The sequence below is a fragment of the Sapajus apella genome, unplaced genomic scaffold, assembly GCF_009761245.1.
Source record: "Sapajus apella isolate SASKATOON/1434 unplaced genomic scaffold, GSC_monkey_1.0 scaffold56, whole genome shotgun sequence".
Classification (NCBI taxonomy): domain Eukaryota; kingdom Metazoa; phylum Chordata; class Mammalia; order Primates; family Cebidae; genus Sapajus; species Sapajus apella.
The window spans coordinates 8,991,634-9,014,151 of NW_022436996.1; the positions used below are offsets into that span (position 1 = coordinate 8,991,634).

At 49.8% G+C, this 22,518-nt stretch overlaps 1 protein-coding gene across 2 annotated transcripts; it reads right to left on the reverse strand.

The window, feature by feature from the left end:
* Positions 1 to 1,795: 1,795 nt before the first annotated feature.
* On the reverse strand, positions 1,796 to 21,245 carry ZNF783 (zinc finger family member 783). Of its 2 annotated transcripts, none has more exons than XM_032245109.1 (6): positions 21,018 to 21,245; positions 16,745 to 17,143; positions 16,530 to 16,611; positions 16,255 to 16,380; positions 4,758 to 4,886; positions 1,796 to 3,226 (listed from the first exon to the last, which is right to left on the reverse strand). In XM_032245109.1, the coding sequence occupies exons 1-6, from the start codon at positions 21,177 to 21,179 to the stop codon at positions 2,418 to 2,420; spliced, it is 1,707 nt and encodes a 568-aa protein (XP_032101000.1). In that variant the 5' UTR covers positions 21,180 to 21,245; the 3' UTR covers positions 1,796 to 2,417. The 2 variants fall into 2 exon arrangements, with proteins under 2 accessions (XP_032101000.1, XP_032100999.1); XM_032245108.1 differs by having other exon boundaries at positions 16,530 to 16,656.
* Between the last annotated feature and the right edge of the window lie 1,273 nt (positions 21,246 to 22,518).

The window sequence follows — 22,518 nt, forward strand, 5'->3', positions numbered from 1 at the left end:
TCGGTTGACTCATTTCAATGTAAAGAACGTTATTTAAACACCTCTGAGTGCTCAGCAAACTCACAAGGCCCAGCTCAAAGTTGGGCACACTGATATGAAAAAAAGAAAAAAGGAGAATCAGCACCTTGCGATATTTAAGGAGTGGCACCTGGCATTAGAAAAACAAGCCTAGTTCAGCAAAAATTTGGGGCGTAAAAATTTTTAAAAAAGAACAAGCCTAGAAACTCAGCAAAATTCTTAGCCTGAGATCTCCCCAGAACACCTGAGACTAGCTCCTGCAGCTGCACTTTCACCACATCCTGTCTGAGCTCCTGCTGACAGCCCACCTCTGACTCGTGAGGCTCCCAGCAAGGGCTGGGGGACTCCAGAGCAGACAAGCAGGATCCAAAGCGCAGAAGGGCAGCGCCTCTTCCCAGACCCAAGAAAACCTGGCTGAACTATCACTGACTTGTATACTTACCCTCCTCCCAGAGATGACAGCAATGCTACCATCAGCCCCCAGCTCTGCTCAAGACTTTGGGAGAAGAGTGAGGGTCAGAAGGGCAGGCAAGGAAGTGGTACAACCAGGGACCAAGGCCCCCAGAAGCAGCCCTAAAGGCTGGCCACTTCTCAGTGCCAGACAAGACAGTAAATTACAAGGATAGTCGGGGTCCCATCACTCCAGCTTCAGAGTCACCCGCACCCGGGCTGCTCTGCAGGCAGCACCCACAGTGGGGTGATGAGAGGCACCAGAACAGCTGACCTCAAGATGTCTCCATAAGACCTGATATTATTGCCTGAACTTCTACAGCCCGAGTCTCATGCTTTGGTAAGAATTTGTTCACTGAAATACAAAGGACTCCTGGGGAACAGAGCCCCGTGGGAGAGTCTTTCACTGAACCCAGTGGAATTGCCACTCACTCCAGAAGATAAAGGTCCTTCCTGAGGGATTCTGACTGGTGGGAAAAGGCTGGAATGGAGTAGAAAGGAGGTCCTGAATTCGAAAGGAAGCACAAAGCTAGGTTTCCTATTTGTCCCAGTGACTCTTAATTTGACCCTGACAACTCAGGTATAACACTGGAGCCGTGACTCCCTTTGACACAGAGGATCATGAAACTAGTGGTGACTGAAGGATTCACCCAGATCTCCTAGCCCAACTCTGCCCCAGAGCCCAAAGTGCTCAAAGGAGAACTCCTTTGAGAGGAGACAGCCCCTCCTTTAATGTGAAAAGCAGGCCTGGAGATCCAGGGTAAAGGTGGGCCTCAGCCAGACCAGGGGCCTCCTCTAGGGGAAGCGCTTCCTGGGCTCTCCCTGCATTGCCCCTCAGGGTGCCTTCTAGGGTCCAGTCAATACATCTTACACACCAGTGAACACTGAGCCCTTGGTGGGGGGGGCAAGTGTCGCCCACTCCAGGCTTCAGTTTCCCCTCCCAGCTGACAACAAAAGTAAATCACAGATATGACTATCCCATGGGGTAAGGACTAGGAATACTGGGAGTCACTCTGGGCAGAGAAACACACACCTAGGGAGACACTGTGCTTCCAAGACAGCAGCCAAAACATCCCCATCAAAACCCACAGGCTGCGCTGCGTGCAGGGGCTCACCCCTGTAATCCCAGCATTTCAGGAGGCCGAGGCAGGTGGATCACCTGAGGTCCAGCAATCAAGACCAGCCTGGACAACATGATGAAACCCCATCTCTACCAAAAACACAAAAATTAGCTGGGCGTGGTGGGGACTGCCTGTAATCCCCGCTACTCAGGAGGCTGAGGCAGGAGAATCACTTGAACCCAGGAGGCAGAGGTTGCAGTGAGCTGAGATTGCACCATTGCACTCCAGCCTGGGCAACAAAAGGGGAACTCCATTTCAGAAAAAAAAAATAGAACCACAGGCTGGTGGAAGCAGCTCCTCTTCCAGCCCTGCCAACTTCACAAAAGGCAAAGTTCCATTAGCAACTAAACACATTTACAAAAGCACTTGAAAGTCTGTGTGTTTCAAAGTAGCAAAGTAGAAGAATTTCCTTTCTTCAGGCCATCCATCCCCTCCACTGTTTCTCATGGTGACAGCAGGCAAGGGATCTCTGCACAAAACAAAAATCCCTGGTCCCCGATGTCTCTATCACCCTCATATTGGAAGGGCCATGATCTCTGGTCCTCTTGACTGTGGTACCTACCAGAGGCCCCATCAAAAATAAGGCATCCCTTAAGCCTTAAGGAATCTTTTACAAGTCAGGAATGCAGAAAAGGCAGCAAAGAGTGTAAACACGAAAGAGGAAACAAGGCACCTGGTCACACACACTGTCACCGAAAGGGTGGCTGCTTCCCATTTGAATGGGTAAAAACAACAAACCTCTCTCCAAACCATCCCAGGACAAGGAGGAACCTGCGTCAGGCACAGCGGGCAGGCCCTGCCAGGGGTCCCCTGTGGGCTTCTGCCTGGTCAGCCCTCCTCTGTGCGGCTAGGCCTGGGCACGGTGGGCAAGTGTGGGCGCGCCTGGCCTCGGGCATGGGTCTGCATGTGCACAGCCAGGTGGTGGTTCCGGTTGAAGGTCCGGCCACACTGGGGGCACTGGTAGGGCCGCTCGCCAGTGTGGATACGCTGGTGGCGGAAGAGGTCCGAGGGCCGGCGGAAGGTCTTGCCGCAGTAGGGGCAGGCAGGCCAGCCCTGGCCGCTGCCGGTGTGCAGGCGCTGGTGCAGCAGCAGGCTCTTGCGCTGCTGGAAGAAGCGCAGGCACTCACTGCAGTGGTACATCTTGCTGGCCACAGGCCGCCGCACCGCCAATGTGTGGCCCCCAGCCACCGAGCGGCAGTCCTTAGGGTCCTCTGGGAGCCAGCGAATGACAGGGCCGGGCACCACCACCTCCCCCGGCTCCAGCGTGTCCTGGCTTTCCCTGCAGCCGGTGAGCAAGTGGCCTGGGGCCTCCCGCCGCCCCTCCTCCACGTGGGTCCGCTGATGAATTGTCAGGTTGATCTTCAGGCGGAAGCTCTGCCCACAGTCGGGGCAGGGGAACGCCCGCTCCCGCCGGCGGGGGAGGATTCGGGACGTCTCCCCGCAGGGCCCCGGTGGCCGTGGCTCACCCGCCCGCGTGGACACGCCAAGGGCCTGATGACGGCTGGGGCCCTCACGCCTGTTCCTGGGCCCTCGGGGGGTTCTGCACTTGGTCTGGCTCGGCGATACCCCCAGAAAGAGCCGCTCAGGTGTCATCTCGTCTTCGGACTGTGCCTCTGTCTTGATGGCCATACCACCACCTGGCAAAAGGAGTCTACGTTGGTTTCCAAGAGGACCTCACCACCCTGTTCCCCAGGTCACTCCACCCAGTCCTGGCTTCCAGCCTCAGCCCAGGCACTGTCTCCCCACAGTGCTCACAGCACATTGCAGGGGTCCTGCTCACTGAGCCCCGCCACACAGGCACTGCCTCACACTGTCACTCAGTCCTGATTGTTGTCATCTGCCTCATTCCTGGAGGCCAAGCTAAGGACATGAGGGGAGGGGAGATCATGCTGCAAGGCCAGGAGCCAGGGAGCCGGGAGGTCAGGATCACCTGGAGTGAGACACAGAAGCAGAGATCCTGGACACAACAGAGAGGCTGGCAGGACCCCACCCCCAAGTGTTCTGATGACACTAGTTACCATCTGTGAAAGACAATGAGCCCTAGGGGCCCTGGCTGCCCCCAGACCACCCTAAGAGGCCTCTGTGGACTGGGGTGGTGACTGCCGCGCCTGTGCTCAGCTGCTCATCCACACAACAAATCTGCAGAGTGTCCGTGATCTGCCTGCACCACACTCACTGGTGACAGAGAGGAGGCATTAGGACCTGAGGCTCCTGCCTGGGTCTGTGTGGGTCTCACTCAACTTCCAGGTTGGATGGAGCCAAGGAGCTGCCAAGACAGCAGTGACAGGACAACTGAGGCAGTGGCAGGTGATCACAGCAATCTGCTGGAGACCTCGGACCCCAGGTCTCAGCACCTAACTCTCAGGGGTCCCTAATGTGAGGGAGAAAGGGTCCTGGCACAGCGCCCTCTCAGGGAAGCACAGACGCTATGCAGGGGAACACACACAGACTGCGGGCCTGAGGGGCTGGGATCCTGGCCACACCAAGACCATGTGAACAGCTTTTCCATCATTATCAGACCATGTGTGTAAGGTCTGATGCCTGGGTTTTCATGCAGTGCCTTTCCAGCCAAGCCAGACCAGACCACAATGGGGAAAGACCAGGAAGGACCGCAGACTGATCTGGGTCCCCACAGTCCCCAGGGAGACAGCAGCTGGAGAGGGAGGGAGGGAACCCTCAGGAGGAAGCCCCTTACCAGGTACCACCACCCAACCCCACCCCACTCCCAAAAGGCTCCCATGCTCCTGTGGGACTCTGCTGTGGCCACAGGTGCCTCTGCCCTTCTTCCCTGGCCCTGGGAGGTTTTCAGAAAGAGAGCGTTTATTGAGAAACAGCACCACGCTGGCACCACGCCAGGCACAGGACACACATTGTCCAGTGACCCTCATAAGAACCCTGGGAAGGCCCAACACACCCCTCTACCCCCTCCCCTCACTCTGCTGGACTGGTGTTTCCAGGCCGCCAAAACATGGAGGAACCCACCCCTCTATTGAGACTGTTTTCTCATGCTGAAAATGCCAAAACCTACCTTCTTTTAGGCCTGTCTCAAGGGCCCATTACCCAAAAAGCCTGTCCAGCCCAGCCCAAACACGTTCCCAGCCATCTCTCCCGTAACCACGCGCTGCCTTGGGACTCTGTTCATCCTGCCGTCTCGCGGTCCTCACTCACCTGCTCCCAGCCCGGCTGGGGCCGCTCTCGCCTCAGAGTCCCGCTGCTGCTTGGGGGTCTGCCCTTCTTTCAGCTCCTCCTGGGCAGGGCTAAGTGGGCTGGTGAGGTACTCTGGATATGGAGGGAGGCCTGGAGAAAGCAAATCAGTGACACTGAACACAACGCGGAGGTCTCCTGCCCAGGTGACCGGGGACCCTCTAGGGAAGGCTAATGGCAGAGTCACTGGGATCCTGGGGTCTCAGTTCCAGCACAGGGCATGATAATAAGGTGGACCCCACTGAACACCTGGCAGCTAGAGTCCAGTCTAAAGCCTCATGTCCCAGAGAAGGAAACTGCAGCACAGGAATTCAGCAGACAGGAATTCACGGTAATGATCGCCAGGCAGGTCATGACAGAATCTGGCATTTTAAGGCAGGAAAGAGAAACCCCATGCCTGTTCCTCCCCCTCCCCTTCCCATACCCTCCCCCTCCCCTCCCTTCCCCCTTTCCCCTTCCTCCTCCCCCTCCCTCCCTTCCTCTCCCCCTTCCCCTCCCCTTCTAAGGGCATAAGGGAGACCCAAGGCGGGGCAGAAACACAACTGAAGATATGGCTTTAGGAACATTGAAGCTTCTCCCTCAGTATTTGTCTTTCGAGCTAACTCCATCTCTAGTCTACTCCTTAGGGCCCAAGTCCACACACACGTTTACTCAGCGCCCACCTCCCCAGAGTGATCGTAACCAATCCAGCTGTTAGCAAGACTTTCAAACGGTAAAGCCCCAAAAAAATGAGCACGTGTCCTCTCACACAAGAAATGAAGCTCTTTTTTTTTTGAGACAGAGTCTTACTCTGTCACCCAGATTGGGGTGCAGTGGTGCGATCTCGGCTCACTGAAAACTCCACCTCCTGGGTTCAGACAATTCTCTGCCTCAGCCTCCCCAGTAGCTGGGATTACAGGCGCCTGCCACCACGCCCAGCTGGGATTACAGGCGCCTGCCACCACGCCCAGCTAATTTTTGTATTTTTAGTAGAGACAGGGTTTAACCATCTTGATCAGGCTGGTCTTGAACTCCTGACCTCATGATTCACCTGCCTCGGCCTCCCAAACTGCTAAGATTACAGGCATGAGTCACCACGACCAGCTGAAGCTCTGATTTTTTTAAGCAAAAAAAGATGATGAGAAAAAACTGATGACCAAAAGGCTAACAGTAAGAGAGTTGATGGAATGCTGCCATCAGAGATGAAATCAGCAAACGGCTCACATCGTTTGTCCACTTGATGCTAAGAGGGATTTGACATCAGATGGGCATCAGATCAGAAGGGAACAGACAAGAAACCCAGAATCATGGAAAGAGTGACTCTACCTCCAAAACCAGGTTTGAATTTACCACGTTGGATCTTCCTGAACTTAAGCCTCCAGAGAACAATACTTTGTCAGAGATTAAAAAAAAAAAAAAAGCCGGGTGTGGTAGCACGTGCCTTACTCCCCGCTACTTGGGAGGCTCTGGCAGGAGGATGGCTTGAGCCCAGGAGTCTGAGGCTGCAGTGAGCCATGATCGTGCCACTTACATTCCAACCTGGGCAACAGGGCCAGACCCTGTCTCAAATAAATAAATAAATAAATAACCCAAGTGGGGTCCTCTCTACCTCAACTGAGGTTCTCTTCTAAGAGAAGAGGTAAAACCAGCTAGAAGTTATCAAAAGGTGAAATAGTGGTGAAAAGTAATAATCCAATTGAGTCTATGCCTGCTAACAGTGCTACCAATCTCCCTTTCCATATGGGGGAGTTATACACCAACAAGTTACACTGCCCCTAAAAATGGTACTTTCATGACAAACCTAAAGATGGTTGCTTCATCAGCAGATCCAAAAAATTTCAGTGGATCATCCTCTGAAGTTTAATCTTTGGATCCTTCCTACAACAAAGAGAAACACATCATCCATCCTCCTAAACAGCCCCAAGCATCACAAGGTGGTGACTAAGCAAGATGAAGCTCAAAAAAGAATGAGAAACAGAATGGTCTAAGTGAAAATATGAATCCTAACTGTTTGTGACCCACTAAGAATTGAAAATGAGGTCAGGTGTGGTGGTTCACGCCCGTAATCCCAACACTTTGGGGGGCCGAGGCAGGAGAATTGCTTGAGCTCAGGAGTTTGAGACCAGTATAGGCAACATGGTGAAACCCTGTCTCTACAAAAAAAAAAAAAAAAAAAAAAAAAAAAAAAAAAAAAAAATTAAAATTAGCCTGGCATGGTGGTGCATGCCTGAAGTTCCAGCTATTCAGGGGGCTCAGGTGGGCCTTGGAAGTGGAGGCTGCAATGAGCTATGATTACACCACTCCAGCCTGACCAACAGAGCAAGACCCTGCCTAAAAGTTAAAAAAAAGTTAGGAATAATTTTTAAAATACTGGGAAGAAGAACTAGATTCTGTGCAGCTGGATTTGGGGGCGGCACTGGCAAAGCGGCAGCACACCCAGGATCAAGCAGCCTGCAAGCCAGCGGTGCTCCTAGTTGGGAAAGTCCTAGGCCTCTCCAAAAATGCCACTTCCATTGGTTCCAACAGGTGAAGACCTCACACAGCCCGCTGGCCCTCTATGCCCCCAGATGAATAAAGGGAAGCACAGGCCAAGAAAGGAAGTTCATTGAAGATTACTTTGAAAGAATGGCAGGAGAGATGGCAGCAATGTCTCCCAGCTGTTACAAGTGACTACACACAAGAGTATACCACTCAGAAGACAAAATAAAGAAAAAATAAATTTTAAAATAAATTTAAAAGTTCACCTGTGAAATGATGGGAATTAAAAAAAAAAAAAAAAAAAGAGTAGTCCAATGGTAGTGACAACCAGTGCCCCAAGAAGGCAGGCGTCAGCTACAGGGGGATGACAGAACTGGACTCCCAAAAACAGGCCAGACTCAGTGGCTCACACCTGTAATCCCAGCTATTTGGGAGACTGAGGCAGGAGAATCGCTTGAACCCAGGAGGTGGAGGTTGCAGTGAGCCAAGATTGTGCCATTGTACTCCAGCCTGGGCAACAAGAGAGAAACTCTGTCTCAAAAACAAACAAACAAAAACTGGACTGCTAAAGTTCCCGGGTTTCAGCTTGATAATCTACAAATCTTTTTTTTTTTTTTTTTTTTTTTTTTCAGAGACGGAGTCTTGCTCTGTCACCCAGGCTGGAATGCAGTGGCGTGATCTCAGTTCACTGCAAACTCTGCCTCCTGGGTTCAAGCAATTCTCCTGCTTCTCCCTCCCAAGTAGCTGGGATTACAGGTGCCCACTACCACACCCGGCTAATTTTTGTATTTTTAGTAAAGACAGGGTTTCATCATGTTGGCCAGGCTGGTCTCAAACTCCTGACCTTGTGATCCATCCACCTCGGCCTCCCAAAGTGCCACACCTGGCTAATTTTTGTATTTTTAGTAGAGACAGGGTTTCACCATGTTGGTCAGGCTGGTCTTGAACTCCTGACCTCATGATCTCCCCACCCTGGCCTCCCAAAGTGCTGGGATTACAGGCATAAGCCACTCTGCCTGGCCTTATTTTCTTTTTAAAGTGGACATATTCTGAATACAGGTTTCATTATGGGGGTCAGGAGGACAAATGTTTACTTTCATATTTTCTCTGTAAGTAAAAGGGCTGATATATTTTGAATAAAGAGTGGTTAAAAAAAAAAATGTGGGGGGGGGTGGGCAGTTGCAGTGACTCATGCTTATAATCCCAGCACTTTGGCAGGCCAAGGCAAGCAGATCACCTGAGGTCAGGAGTTCAAGACCAGCATGGCCAACGTGGTGAAACCCCATCTCTACTAAAAATACAAAAATTAGCCAGGTGTGGTGGTGCATGCCTGTAATCCCAGCTACTCAGGAGGCTGAGACAGAGAATTGCTTGAACCCAGGAGGTGGAGGTTGCAGCAAGCCAAGATTGTGCCACTGCACTGCAGCCTGGGCAACAGACCGAGACTCTGACTGACACACACACACACACACACACACACACACACACACACACACACATTCTGGCTCTTTAGGAACTCCTGGCTCAGAACACTACAATGCGGATTCCCAAGCCCAAATCCTGTACTAGGCTAGTATAGCAGCATCTCCTGGGGAGCACCTCTGGGAATCTCATCAATAGGTTCAGGGTGAGCCTAGTAAATATGCATTTTTTAAAAGATTCCCAGAGCAAAAATAATAATAATTCACAAAATAAGAAATTTAAATGGCCTTTAAACATATTTTTTAAAAATAGGGCCAGGTACAATGGCTGATGCCTGTAATGCCGCCACTTTGGGAGGCCAAAGCAGAGGATTGTTTGAGGTCAGGAGTTTGAGACCAGCCTGGGCAACACAGCAAGACCCTGTCTCTACAAAAATTTTAAAAATTACCAAGCATAGTGGCACATGCCTGTGGTCCCAGCTACTCAGGAGGTTGAGATGGGAAGACACTAGAGCCTAGGAGTTCAAGGCTGCAGTGAGCCATGATTGTGCAACTGCACTCCAGCCTGGGTGACAGAGTGACATCTTGCCTCAAAAGAAAGGGGAGAGGGAACAAAATGGTCGAACAGAACCCTCAGTGATTATCCCCCCAACTGGAATAATCCCCCAGTGATTATTGAATAGGAAATTCAATACTATTCACACAAGAAGCCACGTTCAAAAAAACCAAAAAGCAGATGAGCAGTCACAGTACTTGGTCGTAACATCATATGAAGGAAAGCAGCACTGAAGAGGGTAGAAAAGAGTCTTGAATTGCGGATACCAACCCTCCTCCATCCCCCGGCAACAGCCGTGTGGCACCAGAGAATGTGTGCTCTTCAGGGAGGAAAAGTGCAGTGACTGTGGGACTTTGCATCGGAACTCAGTGCTGCCCTGTCACAGCAGAAAGCAACACCAGGCATAACCTAGCTGGCACCCACCCACAGAGGGAGCATTTAGAACAGCCCTAGCCACAGACAGGCATGGTGGCTCACGCTTACAATCCCAGCACTTTAGTAGGTGGATCAACTTGAGGCCAGGAGTTCGAGACTGGCCTGGCCAACATGGCGAAACCCTGTCTCTACTAAAAATACAACACATTAGTCAGGCATGGTGGTGCATGCCTGTAGTCCAAGCAACTCAGGAGGCTGAGGCACGAGACTTGCTTGAGCCTGCAAGGCAGAGTTGGCTAAAGTGCTCCAGGGTCCTAATAAGGTAGTCCAGGCCACAAGGACTGCAATTCCTGGGCAAGTCCTGGTACTGTGCTGGACTCAGAGCCAGGGTACTTGGGAGGGCAGGTGACCCAGTGATACATCAGCTGAGACAGCTAAGGGAGTACTTGCACCACCCCTCCCTCAACCCCAGGCAGCGCAGCTGACAGCTCCAGGGGAGACTATTTCCTTCTGCTTGAAGTAAGGAAAGGGAAGAGTTAAGAGGACTCTGTCTTGCAATTTGGATACCAGCTCAGCCCCAGTAGGATATGATACCGGGCAGAATCCTCAGGTCCCCATTCCAGACCCTAGCTGTCAGACACATCCTGGGCCAGAAGGGAACTTCCTACCCTGAAGGGAAGGACCCAGTCCTGTCTGGATCCATCACCTACTGATTAAGAGCCATTGGACCCTGAGTAGACAGCAGCAGTACCCAAGGGGTAATCACCCTAGGCCTTGGGTGAGACTGAGGGACATGCTGGTTTCGGGTGTGACTCAGTACATTACCACTTGTGGCAGCTATGGAGAGAGACTCCTCTATTTGAGGAAAGCAGAAGGAAGAGGAAAGGCGACTCTTTTGTAGCTTGGGTACCAGCTAAGCCACAGCGAGGCAGAGAATCAAGTAGGTTCCTGAGGTCCCCAATTCCAGGCCGTAGCTCTTGGATGGCATATCTGGGCCAGAGGGAAGCCTGCCTGGCTGCATTCACCACCAGCTGACTGAAGAGCCAACATGGTGAAACCCCATCTCTACCAAAAATACAAAAAATTAGCCGGGCATAGTGACACACACCTGTAGTCCCAGCTACTAGGAAGGCTGAGACAGGAGAATCGCTTGAACCTGGGAGGTGGAGGTTGCACTGAGCCAAGATCACTCCATTGCACTCCAGCCTGAGCAAAAAGAACAAACTGTATCTCAAAAATTTAAAAAGATACAAAAGTTAGAGAAACTATTCTATATAAAAGAATTTCAGCTATTAAGTGCAGAACTAATGACAGAATCTCACCACTTTGCAACCCCAATGCAAGAAGGAATCCAGGTGACAACCTTCAGTGGCTATTAAAATCATCAGGTGAAAAGTTGATGTGGAGCTTAATAATAAAAGGGTAAGAGACTGACAATCAGCTGGGCACGGTGGCTCATGCCTGTAATCCCAGCACTTTGAGAGGCTGAGGTGGGTGGATCACCCGAGGTCAGGAGTTCAAGACCAATCTAGCCAATATGGCAAAACCCCGTTTCTACTAAAAATACAAAATAAGTGGGTGTGGTGGCGCTTGACTGTAATCCCAGCTACTTGGGAAGCTGAGGCAGAAGAATCACTTGAACCTGGGAGGTGGAGGTTGCAGGGAGCCAAGATGGCACCAGTGGACTCCAGGCTAGGCAACAAGAGTGAAATGCCAACTCAAAAAAAAGAAAGAAAAAAAGACTGATGATCACAAAAAGAGAGACAACCAGACCTCTGTGCCTTCTGATGTGACACAGGAAGGCGCACACAGCACTACCTCTGACATAGTCTTGCCAAAGAAATTGAACCTAAAGTTAAATAAGCCTCTAGATTTACCTACCAGTTAGGAAGTGCAGAATATAAAAGAACACGTTAAATAACACCAAATCTAAACTGTGGGCATTAAAAATAACAATGAAATGTCAATAAGTAGATAGTATTAAAGGGGGAGTCATCCAGGCCAAGGCAGGAGGATCACTTGAGCTGAGGAGTTCAAGACCAACCTGGGCAACATGGCAAAACCCCACTGCTACAAAAAATTAGCCCAAGGTGGTGGCACATGCCTGTCGTTCCAGCTACTCGGGAGGCTGAGATGGGAGGATCACTTGAGCCCACGAGGTCAAAGCTGCAGTGAGCTGAGATCATGCCACTGCATTCCAGCCTGGGTGACAGAGTAAGACCCTGTCTCAAAAACAAATAAATAAATAAATAAATTGGGGGGTGGGGGGAATTTATCAACTGATAAAGGAATAAACAATATGTGATGTATCTTTTTTTTTTTTTTTTTTTGAGGCGGAGTCTCACTCTTGTTACCCAGGCTGGAGTGCAATGGCGTGATCTCGGCTCACCGCAACCTCCGCCTCCTGGGTTCAGGCAATTCTCCTGCCTCAGCCTCCTGAGTAGCTGGGATTACAGGCACGCGCCACCATGCCCAGCTAATTTTTTGTATTTTTAGTAGAGACGGGGTTCCACCATGTTGACCCGGATGGTCTTGATCTCTTGACCTCGTGATCCACCCGCCTCGGCCTCCCAAAGTGCTGGGATTACAGGCTTGAGCCACCGCACCCGGCCTCTATGTGATGTATCTTTATGATGGAATATCACTCAGCCACAAACAGGAATGAAGTACTCATACATACTACATGTGGATGAACCTTGAAAGCATTATGCTCAGTGAAAGAAGGCAGGCACAAATGCCACATATTGCATGATTCCATTTTTATGGAGTTTCCAGATGGGTAAATGCATAGACACAGAAAGCTGATCAGTGGCTGCCTGGGGCAGGGCAACAGGTGGGCAGAGGAATGAGGAACAGACAGTGACTACTAATAGGTATAGGGTTTCTTTCTGATGGAACAGGAAAGGTCTAAAATTACATTGTAGTGATGGCTGCATAACTTTGTGAATATACTAAACACCATTCAATTATAGGAAGTCCTAGCCAGAGCAATAAAATAAGAGAAAGAAATAAAAGGCATCCAAATAGGAAAAGAAGTTAAATTATCTCTCCTTGTTAACAATGATTTTATACCTAGAAAACCCTAAAAACTCTGTCAAAAGGCTACTGGAACTGATGAACAATTTTAGTGAGGTTTCAGGATACAAAATTAGTGTACAAAAATAAGTAGCATTTCCATACAAGAATAATACCAGGCTGAGAGTCTAATCAAGAACACAGTCTCATTTACAATAGCTACAAAAAAATTAAATACCCAGGAATACAGCTAACCACAAAGGTGAAAGACCTCTACAAGGAGAACTATAAAACACTGTTGAAAGAAATCAGAGATGACACAGATAAATTTTAAAACATCCCATGCTCATGGATGGGAAGAAACAATATTGTTAAAATGGCCATACTGCCCAAAGCAATTTATAGACTCAATGTGATTCTTATCAAACTATTCATATCATTCTTCACAGAATAAGAATAAACAATTCTAAAATTCATAAGAAACCAAAAGAGCCAGAAAAGCCAAAGCAATCCTAAGCAAAAAGAACAAAGCCAAAATTATCACACTACCCAACTTCAAACTATACTATAAGGCTGTAGTAACCACAACAGCATGGTGCTGGTACAAAAACAGATGCACAGACTAATAGAAAAGTCAGAAATAAAGTCACACACTTACAACCATCTGATCTTAGACAAGACTGACCAAAAAAAAAGCAATGGGGAAAAGACTCCGTATTCAATAAATGGTGTTGGGATAACTGGCTAGACACGTGCAGAAGAATGAAGCTAGACCCTTACCTTTCACCATATACGAAAAGTAACTCAAGAATGATTGAAGATTTAAATGTAAGATCTCAAATTCCATTTGACCCAGCAATCCCACTGTTGGGTATATACCCAAAGAACTATAAATCATTCTACTATAAAGATACGTGCAGCTGGGCGCGGTGGCTCAAGCCTGTAATCCCAGCACTTTGGGAGGCCAAGGCGGGTGGATCATGAGGTCAAGAGATCGAGACCATCCGGGTCAACATGGTGAAACCCCGTCTCTACTAAAAATACAAAAAAAAACATTAGCTGGGCATGGTGGCGCGTGCCTGTAATCCCAGCTACTCGGGAGGCTGAGGCAGGAGAATTGCCTGAACCCAGGAGGCGGAGGTTGCGGTGAGCCGAGATCACGCCATTGCACTCCAGCCTGGGTAACAAGAGTGAAACTCCGTCTCAAAAACAATAAATAAATAAATAAAATAAAGATACGTGCACATGTATATTCACTGCAGCCCTGTGTACAATAGCAAAGACCTGGAACCAACCCAAATGCCCATTGATGATAGACTGGACAAAGAAAATGTGATACATATACACCATGGAATACTACACAGCCATAAAGAAACGATGAGTTCCTGTCCTTTGTTGGGACTTGGATGAATCTGGAAACCATCATTCTCAGCAAACTGACCCAAGAACAGAAAACCAAACACCGCATGTTCTCACTCATAGGTGGGTGTTGAACAACGAGAACACATGAACTCAGGGAGAGGAGCATCACACACGGGACAGTTGGGGGGGGTAGAGGAGAGACAATGGGGGGTGGGGGGGTGGGGAGGGATAACATGGGGAGAAATGCCAGATATAGTACGCACCTAAAGTAAAATAAATAAATTATTTTTTTAAAAATTCTAGAATAAAACCTAGGAAATACTCTCCTTGACATTACCCTTGCCAAAGAATGTCTGGCTAAGCCCTCAAAAGCAACTGCAACAAAAACAAACATTGACAAGTGGGACCTAATTAAACTAAAGAGCTTCTACACAGCAAAAGAAACTATTAACAGAGTAAACTGACAACCTACAGAATGGGAGAAAATATTTGCAAACTATGCACCTGACAAAGGTCAAACATCCAGCATCTATGAGGAACTTAAACCAACAAGCAAAAAATGGGCCAAGGACATGAACAGCCATTTCTCAAAAAAAGACATGCAAGCGGCCAAGAAACATGAAAAAATGCTCACCCTCACTAATCATCAGAGAAATGTAAATCAAAACCATGAGATACCATCTCACACCAGTCAGAATAGCTATTACTAAAAACCATCACATGCTGGCGAGGCTGCAGAAGAAAGGGAATGCCTGTACACTGTTGATGGGAATGTAAAATGAGTTCAGCCATTGTGGAAAGCAATTTGACGATTTCTCAAAGGACTTACAACAGAGCTACCATTTGACCCAGCAATCCTATTACTGGGTATATACCCAAAGGAAAATAGATCGTTATACCAAACTATACATGCACACATATGTTCATCACAATGCTATTCATAATGGTAAAGACGTGGGCTCAACCTGGATAAAGAAAATGTGGTACATATATACCATGGAATACTACATAGCCATAAAAAAGAATGAAATCATGTTCTTTTGCAGCAACATGAAGCTGGAGGCCATCATCCTAAGTGAACTAATGCAAGAACAGAAAACCAAATATTGCATGTCCTCACTTATAACTAGGGCCTAAACAATGAGCACACATTGACATCAACCTGGGAAAAATAGACACTGTGGACTACTACAGGGTAAGGGAGAGAGGGGAGCATGGACTGAAGGACTCACTTGGGTACTGTGCTCACTACCTAGTGCAATATACCCATGTGACAAACCCGCATGTGTATGCCTGGATCCAAAATAAAAGTTGAAACTTTTAAAAAAGTATTTAATTGTATACTTTAATAGGTGAATTATATGGTATATGAATTATATCTCAATAAAGTTGTTGAAAAAGAGTGAGGGGATTTTTCATGTTTTTTTAAAGACTTCAGAGACATAAACCAAAAGTAAAATGTGGACTTGGGTATATAACAGTTAGGATCCAAAGCCCTATCGAAAACATTTTTGAGACAACTGGGGAAAACAAAACGAAGACTAGGTATTAAATGACATTCTGATATTCCTCCGGTATGACCATGGTATTGTGGTCATGTTTAGAAAAAGGGAAAAAAACAGATGGATGAAGTGAATGTGGCAAACCCAGAACAGTGTTGGGTATGGTGACAATCACTTGGAGATTCACTGTACTATTCTACTTTATTTTTTTAAATTTAATTGAAAAAAAAAAAAAGCCCCCAGAGAATTGTGATGTGCAGTCCTTTGGAACCACTGTCTTATACAGCAGCTACAAGGACAGGGCATGCCTGGCGCTCCTACTGAGGGCCCATGTAGGCAAATGGAAGAAGCACATGACAGGCCTTCCTGCTGCAGGCTGGGGCTGTGGGACTGCAATGGGGGGCAGAAGCAATATCAGGGACATAGACACACCTGAAGACGCCAGGAGGCAGTAGTGCTGCTGGTGGAGGTATTATTATTACTAAGACCCCACTATGACAAAGTGATCAGTGTTACATGCTTAGCATTTGTCACTCAGTCAACACAACCGTGTAAGGTGAATGTGACGGTCCACCTCAGATATATGTAGAAACACTATGGCTTTCAGCCTGCCAGCCACTCCTGCCCAGGGTGGCCTGGTACAGAGTGGCCCCACTTTGGGTTAACGGCCTATGCTCCCTTCTTGGCCTCCCTGATTGTCTGGGAAGCCCCAGAGGATGGGCCGTGGTGCAGCTGGCCCCTGGCGCCCCACCACATCTTGCTCCTATACTCACCAGTGCCCAACATCCTTGAATGTGCCACCTCTACTTCACTCCCCTTCTTCTGGCTCCACTGGTCAGGACAAGGCTCCTCTCCCCTCTCTATCTGGGTGAGGATGTCCGGTTTGGAGATGGCATAATCTGTGCACAGAAAAGGAAATGCAGAAGAGCTGGATCCCAGATGCCCACAGAGATGCAGAGATGGCCCAAGTGCCAAAAACCAAAGTGAAGACAGACTGTCCACACACAACCTGTGCACAGAGGCCCAGAGCCTCCCTCTGCGGCCTTACCCAGGGAGACCAGCGTCTCGTAGTTGCCCCTCATCACATGCTTGTAGAGCTCCTTCTGCCAGTCCTCCAGCTTGCCCCACTCCTGCTCGGAGAAATACACGGCCACATCATCAAAGGTCACGGGCACCTGGAACCACAAGTGTCGCACTCATTCACCCACACGCTCACAGGCTCAGACCCCCAGGCTCCCACACCCCAGGGCGCCCCAGGGCTACCTTGGGGGCCTCCCCCTTGCTGCCCGGGGGCAGCCGCAGAATCCAGAAGTTCCTGTTGCGCAGCAGGTTCTCCACGTTCTCCAGCCGCCTCTGCAGCAGCCCGTACTCCTGCAGCAGGGTCCCCAGCACGGCCCACTTGCCCTCCAGCTGGTTCCCGAACTCCATGGCTGTCTTCTCACAGTCAGCCAGCTTCTTCTCGGCTGTCCCCGTGCGCCCCTCCAGAGTCAGCAAGCGGGCCAGGCAGGAATCCACCTTCTTCTCCAAGGCCTGAATGGCAGCCACCACTGTCCACAGTGTGATCTCTGTGGAGTAGAGGTACGAATTCTTCTCAGCAGCTGGCTGGGGTAAGGGAGGTGCCGAAGGCCTCTGGTCCTCTGTGTGTTTGCCTTTCGCAGGGGCCTGCTCATAAGAAAAAAGAGATATTATGAGAATCACACAATCAAAACTTCCATCTCAAAAAGAACCTTCAGAAACGGCACCTGCCATGGTAAAGCTCCATCTGGGATCCTGAGTTAGCAGAAGACCAGGGTAGATGGAGAGGCTAGGGTATCAGTTAGGAATCCAGCCTAAGTGATATGAGTGATCGTGGCTGGACCAATGTGTCAGCAAGCGGGAAACTGGAGGAAACACAGCCCCGCCCCTGTCCTATATACTAGCTCTGGGGATGGGGCATGCCCCACAGTCTTGAGCAAGTCTCAAACAAGTGACTCCCCTTCTAGGGTACAACACACTTAGTACAATGTGTACCACACTATGAATAATAAACGTGAGCCCCATGTTGAAGGGCTAAGATGATGATGATGATGGTTATGGAATGAATGTTTGTGTCTTCCTCAATATCCATCTGCTGAAGCATTAATCCCCACTGTGCTGGTATTTGGGGGTGGAGCACCTAGGAGGCAATTAGGCCATGAAGGTAGAGCCCTCATAAATAGGATTAGTGCCCTTGTAAGAAGAGACACAGGGGAGATGATCTTGTTGTCTGCCATGTGGGGATACGATGAGAAGGCAGCCATCTGCAAATCAGGACAAGAGCCCTTTCCAGGAACTAAGGAAGGCAGCCTGAGCAGACTCAGACAATGATGTTGATGACGGTGACAGTTCTGGCTCAGGGATATGGTATATAGTTCAAATGGCCTTTTTTACCACCACCTCTTTGATTCCATTGTCCTTTAGTGCCTTGGAAAAAGCTTCTCAGGTGCCTCAGCTGACCCTGGTGACTGATTCACAAGCCCTCACTGTGCACCTGCAACGGCCCAGTCCTGGCTGGTGCTCCTAAAAGCCTTGCTGGAGATGCAAATCAACATCTCATCCCTCCATTTCATTCATCCATCATAGTTAAATCACCACTGGGTCCTAACCTCAAAATTACCTCAAATCCATCCACGTTTCTCCTTCTTCACTGCCAGTGTCTAGTCCAAGTCCCCATTACCTTGCGTGGCCTGAGTCACTGAGGTCCCACCCACCTGATTTCCCCACCTCCAGCCTTCTCCCGAACAATACACTTTCCACAGAATGAGTGGTAATCTTTTAAGAACACTGGCCAGGCACAGTGGTTTACCCTTGTAATCCCAGCACTTTGCAAGGCTGAGGCAGGCAGATCATGAAGTTCAGAGTTCGAGAACAGCCTAGCCAGCATGGTGACACCCCTCTCTACTAAAAATACAAAAAATTAGTCAGGCGTGGTGATACATGCCTGTAATCTCAGCTATTCAGGAGGCTGAGGCAGGAGAATCACTTGAACACAGGAGGTGAAGGCTGCAGTGAGCCGAGATCGCACCACTGCACTTCAGTCTGGGCCATGGAGCGAGACTCTGTCACACACACACACACACACACACACAGATCATTTCAGTCCCCTGCTTAAAACTCAATAGCTTCCCCGTGTACCTAGCATAAGATCTAGACTTCTTCATGGCCCAGCTGACCTCTCTTGACTTTAGAGTGATCCAGTTCATGCCAGGCTACAGCCATGCCAGCCTCCTGTGGATTCTGAGGGCCCACCCAGCCCTCCTCCACCTTCACATCAGCTCTCACTATGCATCCTCTGCATGTCTGAGTCCCTCTCGTCTTTAACTCGTCTTTAAAATTCTAGCTTAGACACCGCATCCTAGAGGCTTTCACTGCTCTTCCTTCTTAGCACTAATAATCTATAATCTCTTCAGTCATTCAATAACAATTACTGAACACCTATCACAGTAAATGTACAATGAAGATGCAGAAAAAACTGGTGTGGTTCTTCCTTCTCCAGGAGAAAAATTCTGCATAGGAATACTTACAAATAACAGTGTGATAGGATGGGCTAACAAGTCCAGAACAAATCTGTCCCTTTTGGGGAGTTTCTTGGATCTCAAATGCTGCAAGGCTCGGGAAAGGAGCAGGTGGACAGAAATGATCAGAAAGGTAGTGAAGCAGCGAGACCCAGGCTAGGCGGAGCAGCTGATGTCACCTTCCAGGGCCCCCTCTTCCCAGGGAACAGGGCTATAAACCTCCAGAATCCCCAACGCTTTTTCTCTCCCTTACACTCAGGGAACCCAAAAAGATGTTCACCACACTCACTAACTAAAGAGGAGGGAGAGGAAGTTCTACTTTAATAAAAGCATCCAGAAAAATCAAGGTTTCAAAACCTTCAGTGAGGTGTATTAATAATTGTAGGTATCATCTATTGAGCTCTTTACATGTGTTTTTCCAATACGTCAAAAATACCCAAAGGACTATATTCTCCCAATTGGACATGCTGCACAATATCAAGCCAACATTCTAAAATCTGCTAAACTGACCTAGCTTGGTGGCTCACCCTTGTAATTCCAGCACTTTGGGAGGCGGAAGCAGAAAGTTCACTTGAGCCCAGGAGTTCAAGACCTGCCTGAACAACATGGCACAAATAAAAAACAAAACAAGCCATTCTTGGTGACTCACGCCTGTAATCCCAGCACTTTGGGAGGCCAAGGCAGGTGGATCACTTGAGGTCAGGAGTTCAAGACCAGCCTGGCCAACATGCTGAAACCCCATCTATACCAAAAAAAAAAAAATATATATATATATGTGTGTGTGTGTGTGTGTGTGTGTGTGTGTATGTATACATGTGTGTATATATATATAAATATATATGTGTGTGTGTGTGTATGTATATATTGATATGTAAAGTAGCCAGGCACCCACACCCATAACCCCGGCTACTTGGGAGTCTGAGGCAAGAGAATCACTTGAACCTGGGAGGCAGAGGTTGCAGTAACCCGAGATCATGTCACTGCACTCCAGCCTGGGTGACAGAGTGAGACCCTGTCTGAAAAAATATATATATAATATACATATATATATAATTTTTTAATTTTAAAATGGCCAAACACGGCGGCTCACACCTGTAATCTCAGCACTTTGGGAGGCCAAGTTAGGCAGATCACAAGGTCAGGAGTTCGAGACCAGCCCGGCTAACATAATGAAACCCCGTCTCTACTAAAAATACAAAAATTAGCCAGGTGTGGTAGTGGGCACCTGTAGTCCCAGCTACTTGGGAGGCTGAGGCAGGAGAATCGCTTGAACCCGGGAGGCAGGGGGTGCAGTGAGCCGAGATCATGCCACTGCACTCCAGCCTGGGCGACAGAGCAAGACTCTCAAAAAGTAAAATAAAATGAAATTTTAAAATAAAATCTGCTCCAGTAATCTTTTTTTTTTACTCTGTAATCTCTCTTGTAAACAACAATTAATATGTTTCTCTTAGATAAAAGCAGAATATAAGGCGTTTTTAAAGCGGTCTAATTGCAAAGTCCCTGCCCCGGCGTGAGGCTCCCGCCTCTGCTAGGTGAGTGACCCTGGGCCAGTCCCATCCCATCTCAGCCTCCGCGAATGTCCGAATGTCCGGTGCGGCCGACGGCCCCTGCCTGCCCTGCCTGCCGTGGGGGAGCCACGGAGCCGCAAATGCGACAATGCATCCGAGGCGCGGCCTCCTTGTCGCCGAGCGTGACTCTGGCGCCGGGCCTGGCAGAGGCCGCAGAGGGACCGACCGGGTCCTCCGTCGCTGACGTCGGGGCCTCGCCCGCCGGGCCTGGCGTTTGGGCCGCCCGGTCAATGCCATTGGAGGCCGGCGGGCAGGCGGCAGGCAGACCTCGAGCCCTGACGCGGGTCGGGCGATGGGCCGGGGGCGGCGAGCGTGGAGACTGCGGGCAGGGCCCTTTCGCCAGGCGGCCGCGCGCGGCCAGAGTCCCTCGCGCGGGCTCACGCGGCGGCGGCCTGGGCCGTCCTGGAGTCCGCCCGGCCTTACCAGGGCGCTTACCAGGGCGGGCGCCGCTTCGGCCATGGCTGCCCGCGTCCCTCGCGGGGCTGCAGTGCCTGGACCCGGCCTGTCGGGCCAGGGACGGCGCGGCGGCGACGGCAGAAGCGGAGCGGGAGCCGCCGAGGGTGGGAGCTCCTGCCTGGCGGCCGTGACAAACCACATGCCCCGCTGGCCCTTTAAAAAAGAGCTGCGCTCGGCGGCCGTGCCCGAGGACGCGCGCAGCGCCCCCTGCAGCCCGAGGACCGCAGCCCGCGGCCTATAGCGCCCGCGGCGTCCGGGACCCAGGTTGGGCCGCCCACCTTCACCCGCCCAGAGTGCCGCGGCCTCCAGCAGGGCTCCATCAGGCGGAAGCCACTCCGGGGCAGGCGCGGCGCCCAACCCCTTTCCGCGTCCCACACGGGAGCCGGGAGGGATGCGGGAAGGAGCGGCGCGGGAAAGCGCGAAACCTGGCGAGGGAAAGCTGCGTGGGGAAGGGGGCTGGCCCTGGCCGGGGCCTCCTGTTGCAGCGCCTCCCACGCACCACAGAACTATGAGTCGGGGAAAGAAAAAAGGGTACATGGGTACTCAGGGAGAAGCCAGGGAAACTTAAATGAACGTTTTTAACTCTCTTTTAAAAGTTTTACAGAACAAACTTGAAGATTGTAGGATTTTTTTTTCCTAAGCCCGGCCTCCCCTCCTGGGGTCTCTAGGGTCCCTTCTTCCCCCGGGGCCCGCCGATGAAAGCCCTCAGCCACCCACGAGGATCCTACCTTAGCCTTGGTCCAGGACACGGCAAGTGTGAATCAGTCTTTCCCTCGTTTAGGCCCTGAGGCGTCTTGAATAAACCGCAGGGCCCATTTTCCTCCGCTTGTGCTGAGGCATATTCAACTAAATGTGCTGTATGCAGCTGAAGCTTTGTTTTCTCTTTTCTGCATTTCCCATTCATCTCACAGTCTTTGTCCAACAAGCTGGCAAACTCTTCCCGCTAGAAATCTGTAATTTTGTTCTTTCTGCGTTTGGGTTTGTTCAGGGTTTTTTTGTTTTTGTTTTTGTTTTAGCTTTTTCTTTTTTAGGGGGATGAGAAATTATTTTCACAAATATTTGGGCCAAGCAAAAGTGTAGTCGGCTATCATAGAAAAAAGACAAACTGAGACCCTAAGTGAGGGGCACCCCTAGAATTTGGGGAAAGGTTAGGACATGTTACTTTAAGGTAACAAATCAAATCAATATTTGTCATTATTCATTTTGGAAATTCTTGTTGAAATATCCCAACCTGGCCGGGCACGGTGACTCACACCTGTAATCCCAGTACTTTGGAAGGTGGAGACGGGTGGATCATGAGGTCAGCAGATCAAGACTATCCTGGTCAACACGGTGAAACCCCGTCTCTACTAAAAACACAAAAATTAGCTGGGTGTGGTGGCGCGCGTCTCAGCTGCTCCGGAGATGAGGCAAGAAAATCGCTTGAACCTGGGAGGTGGAGGTTGCAGTGAGCCCAGATCGTACCACTGCACTCCAGCCT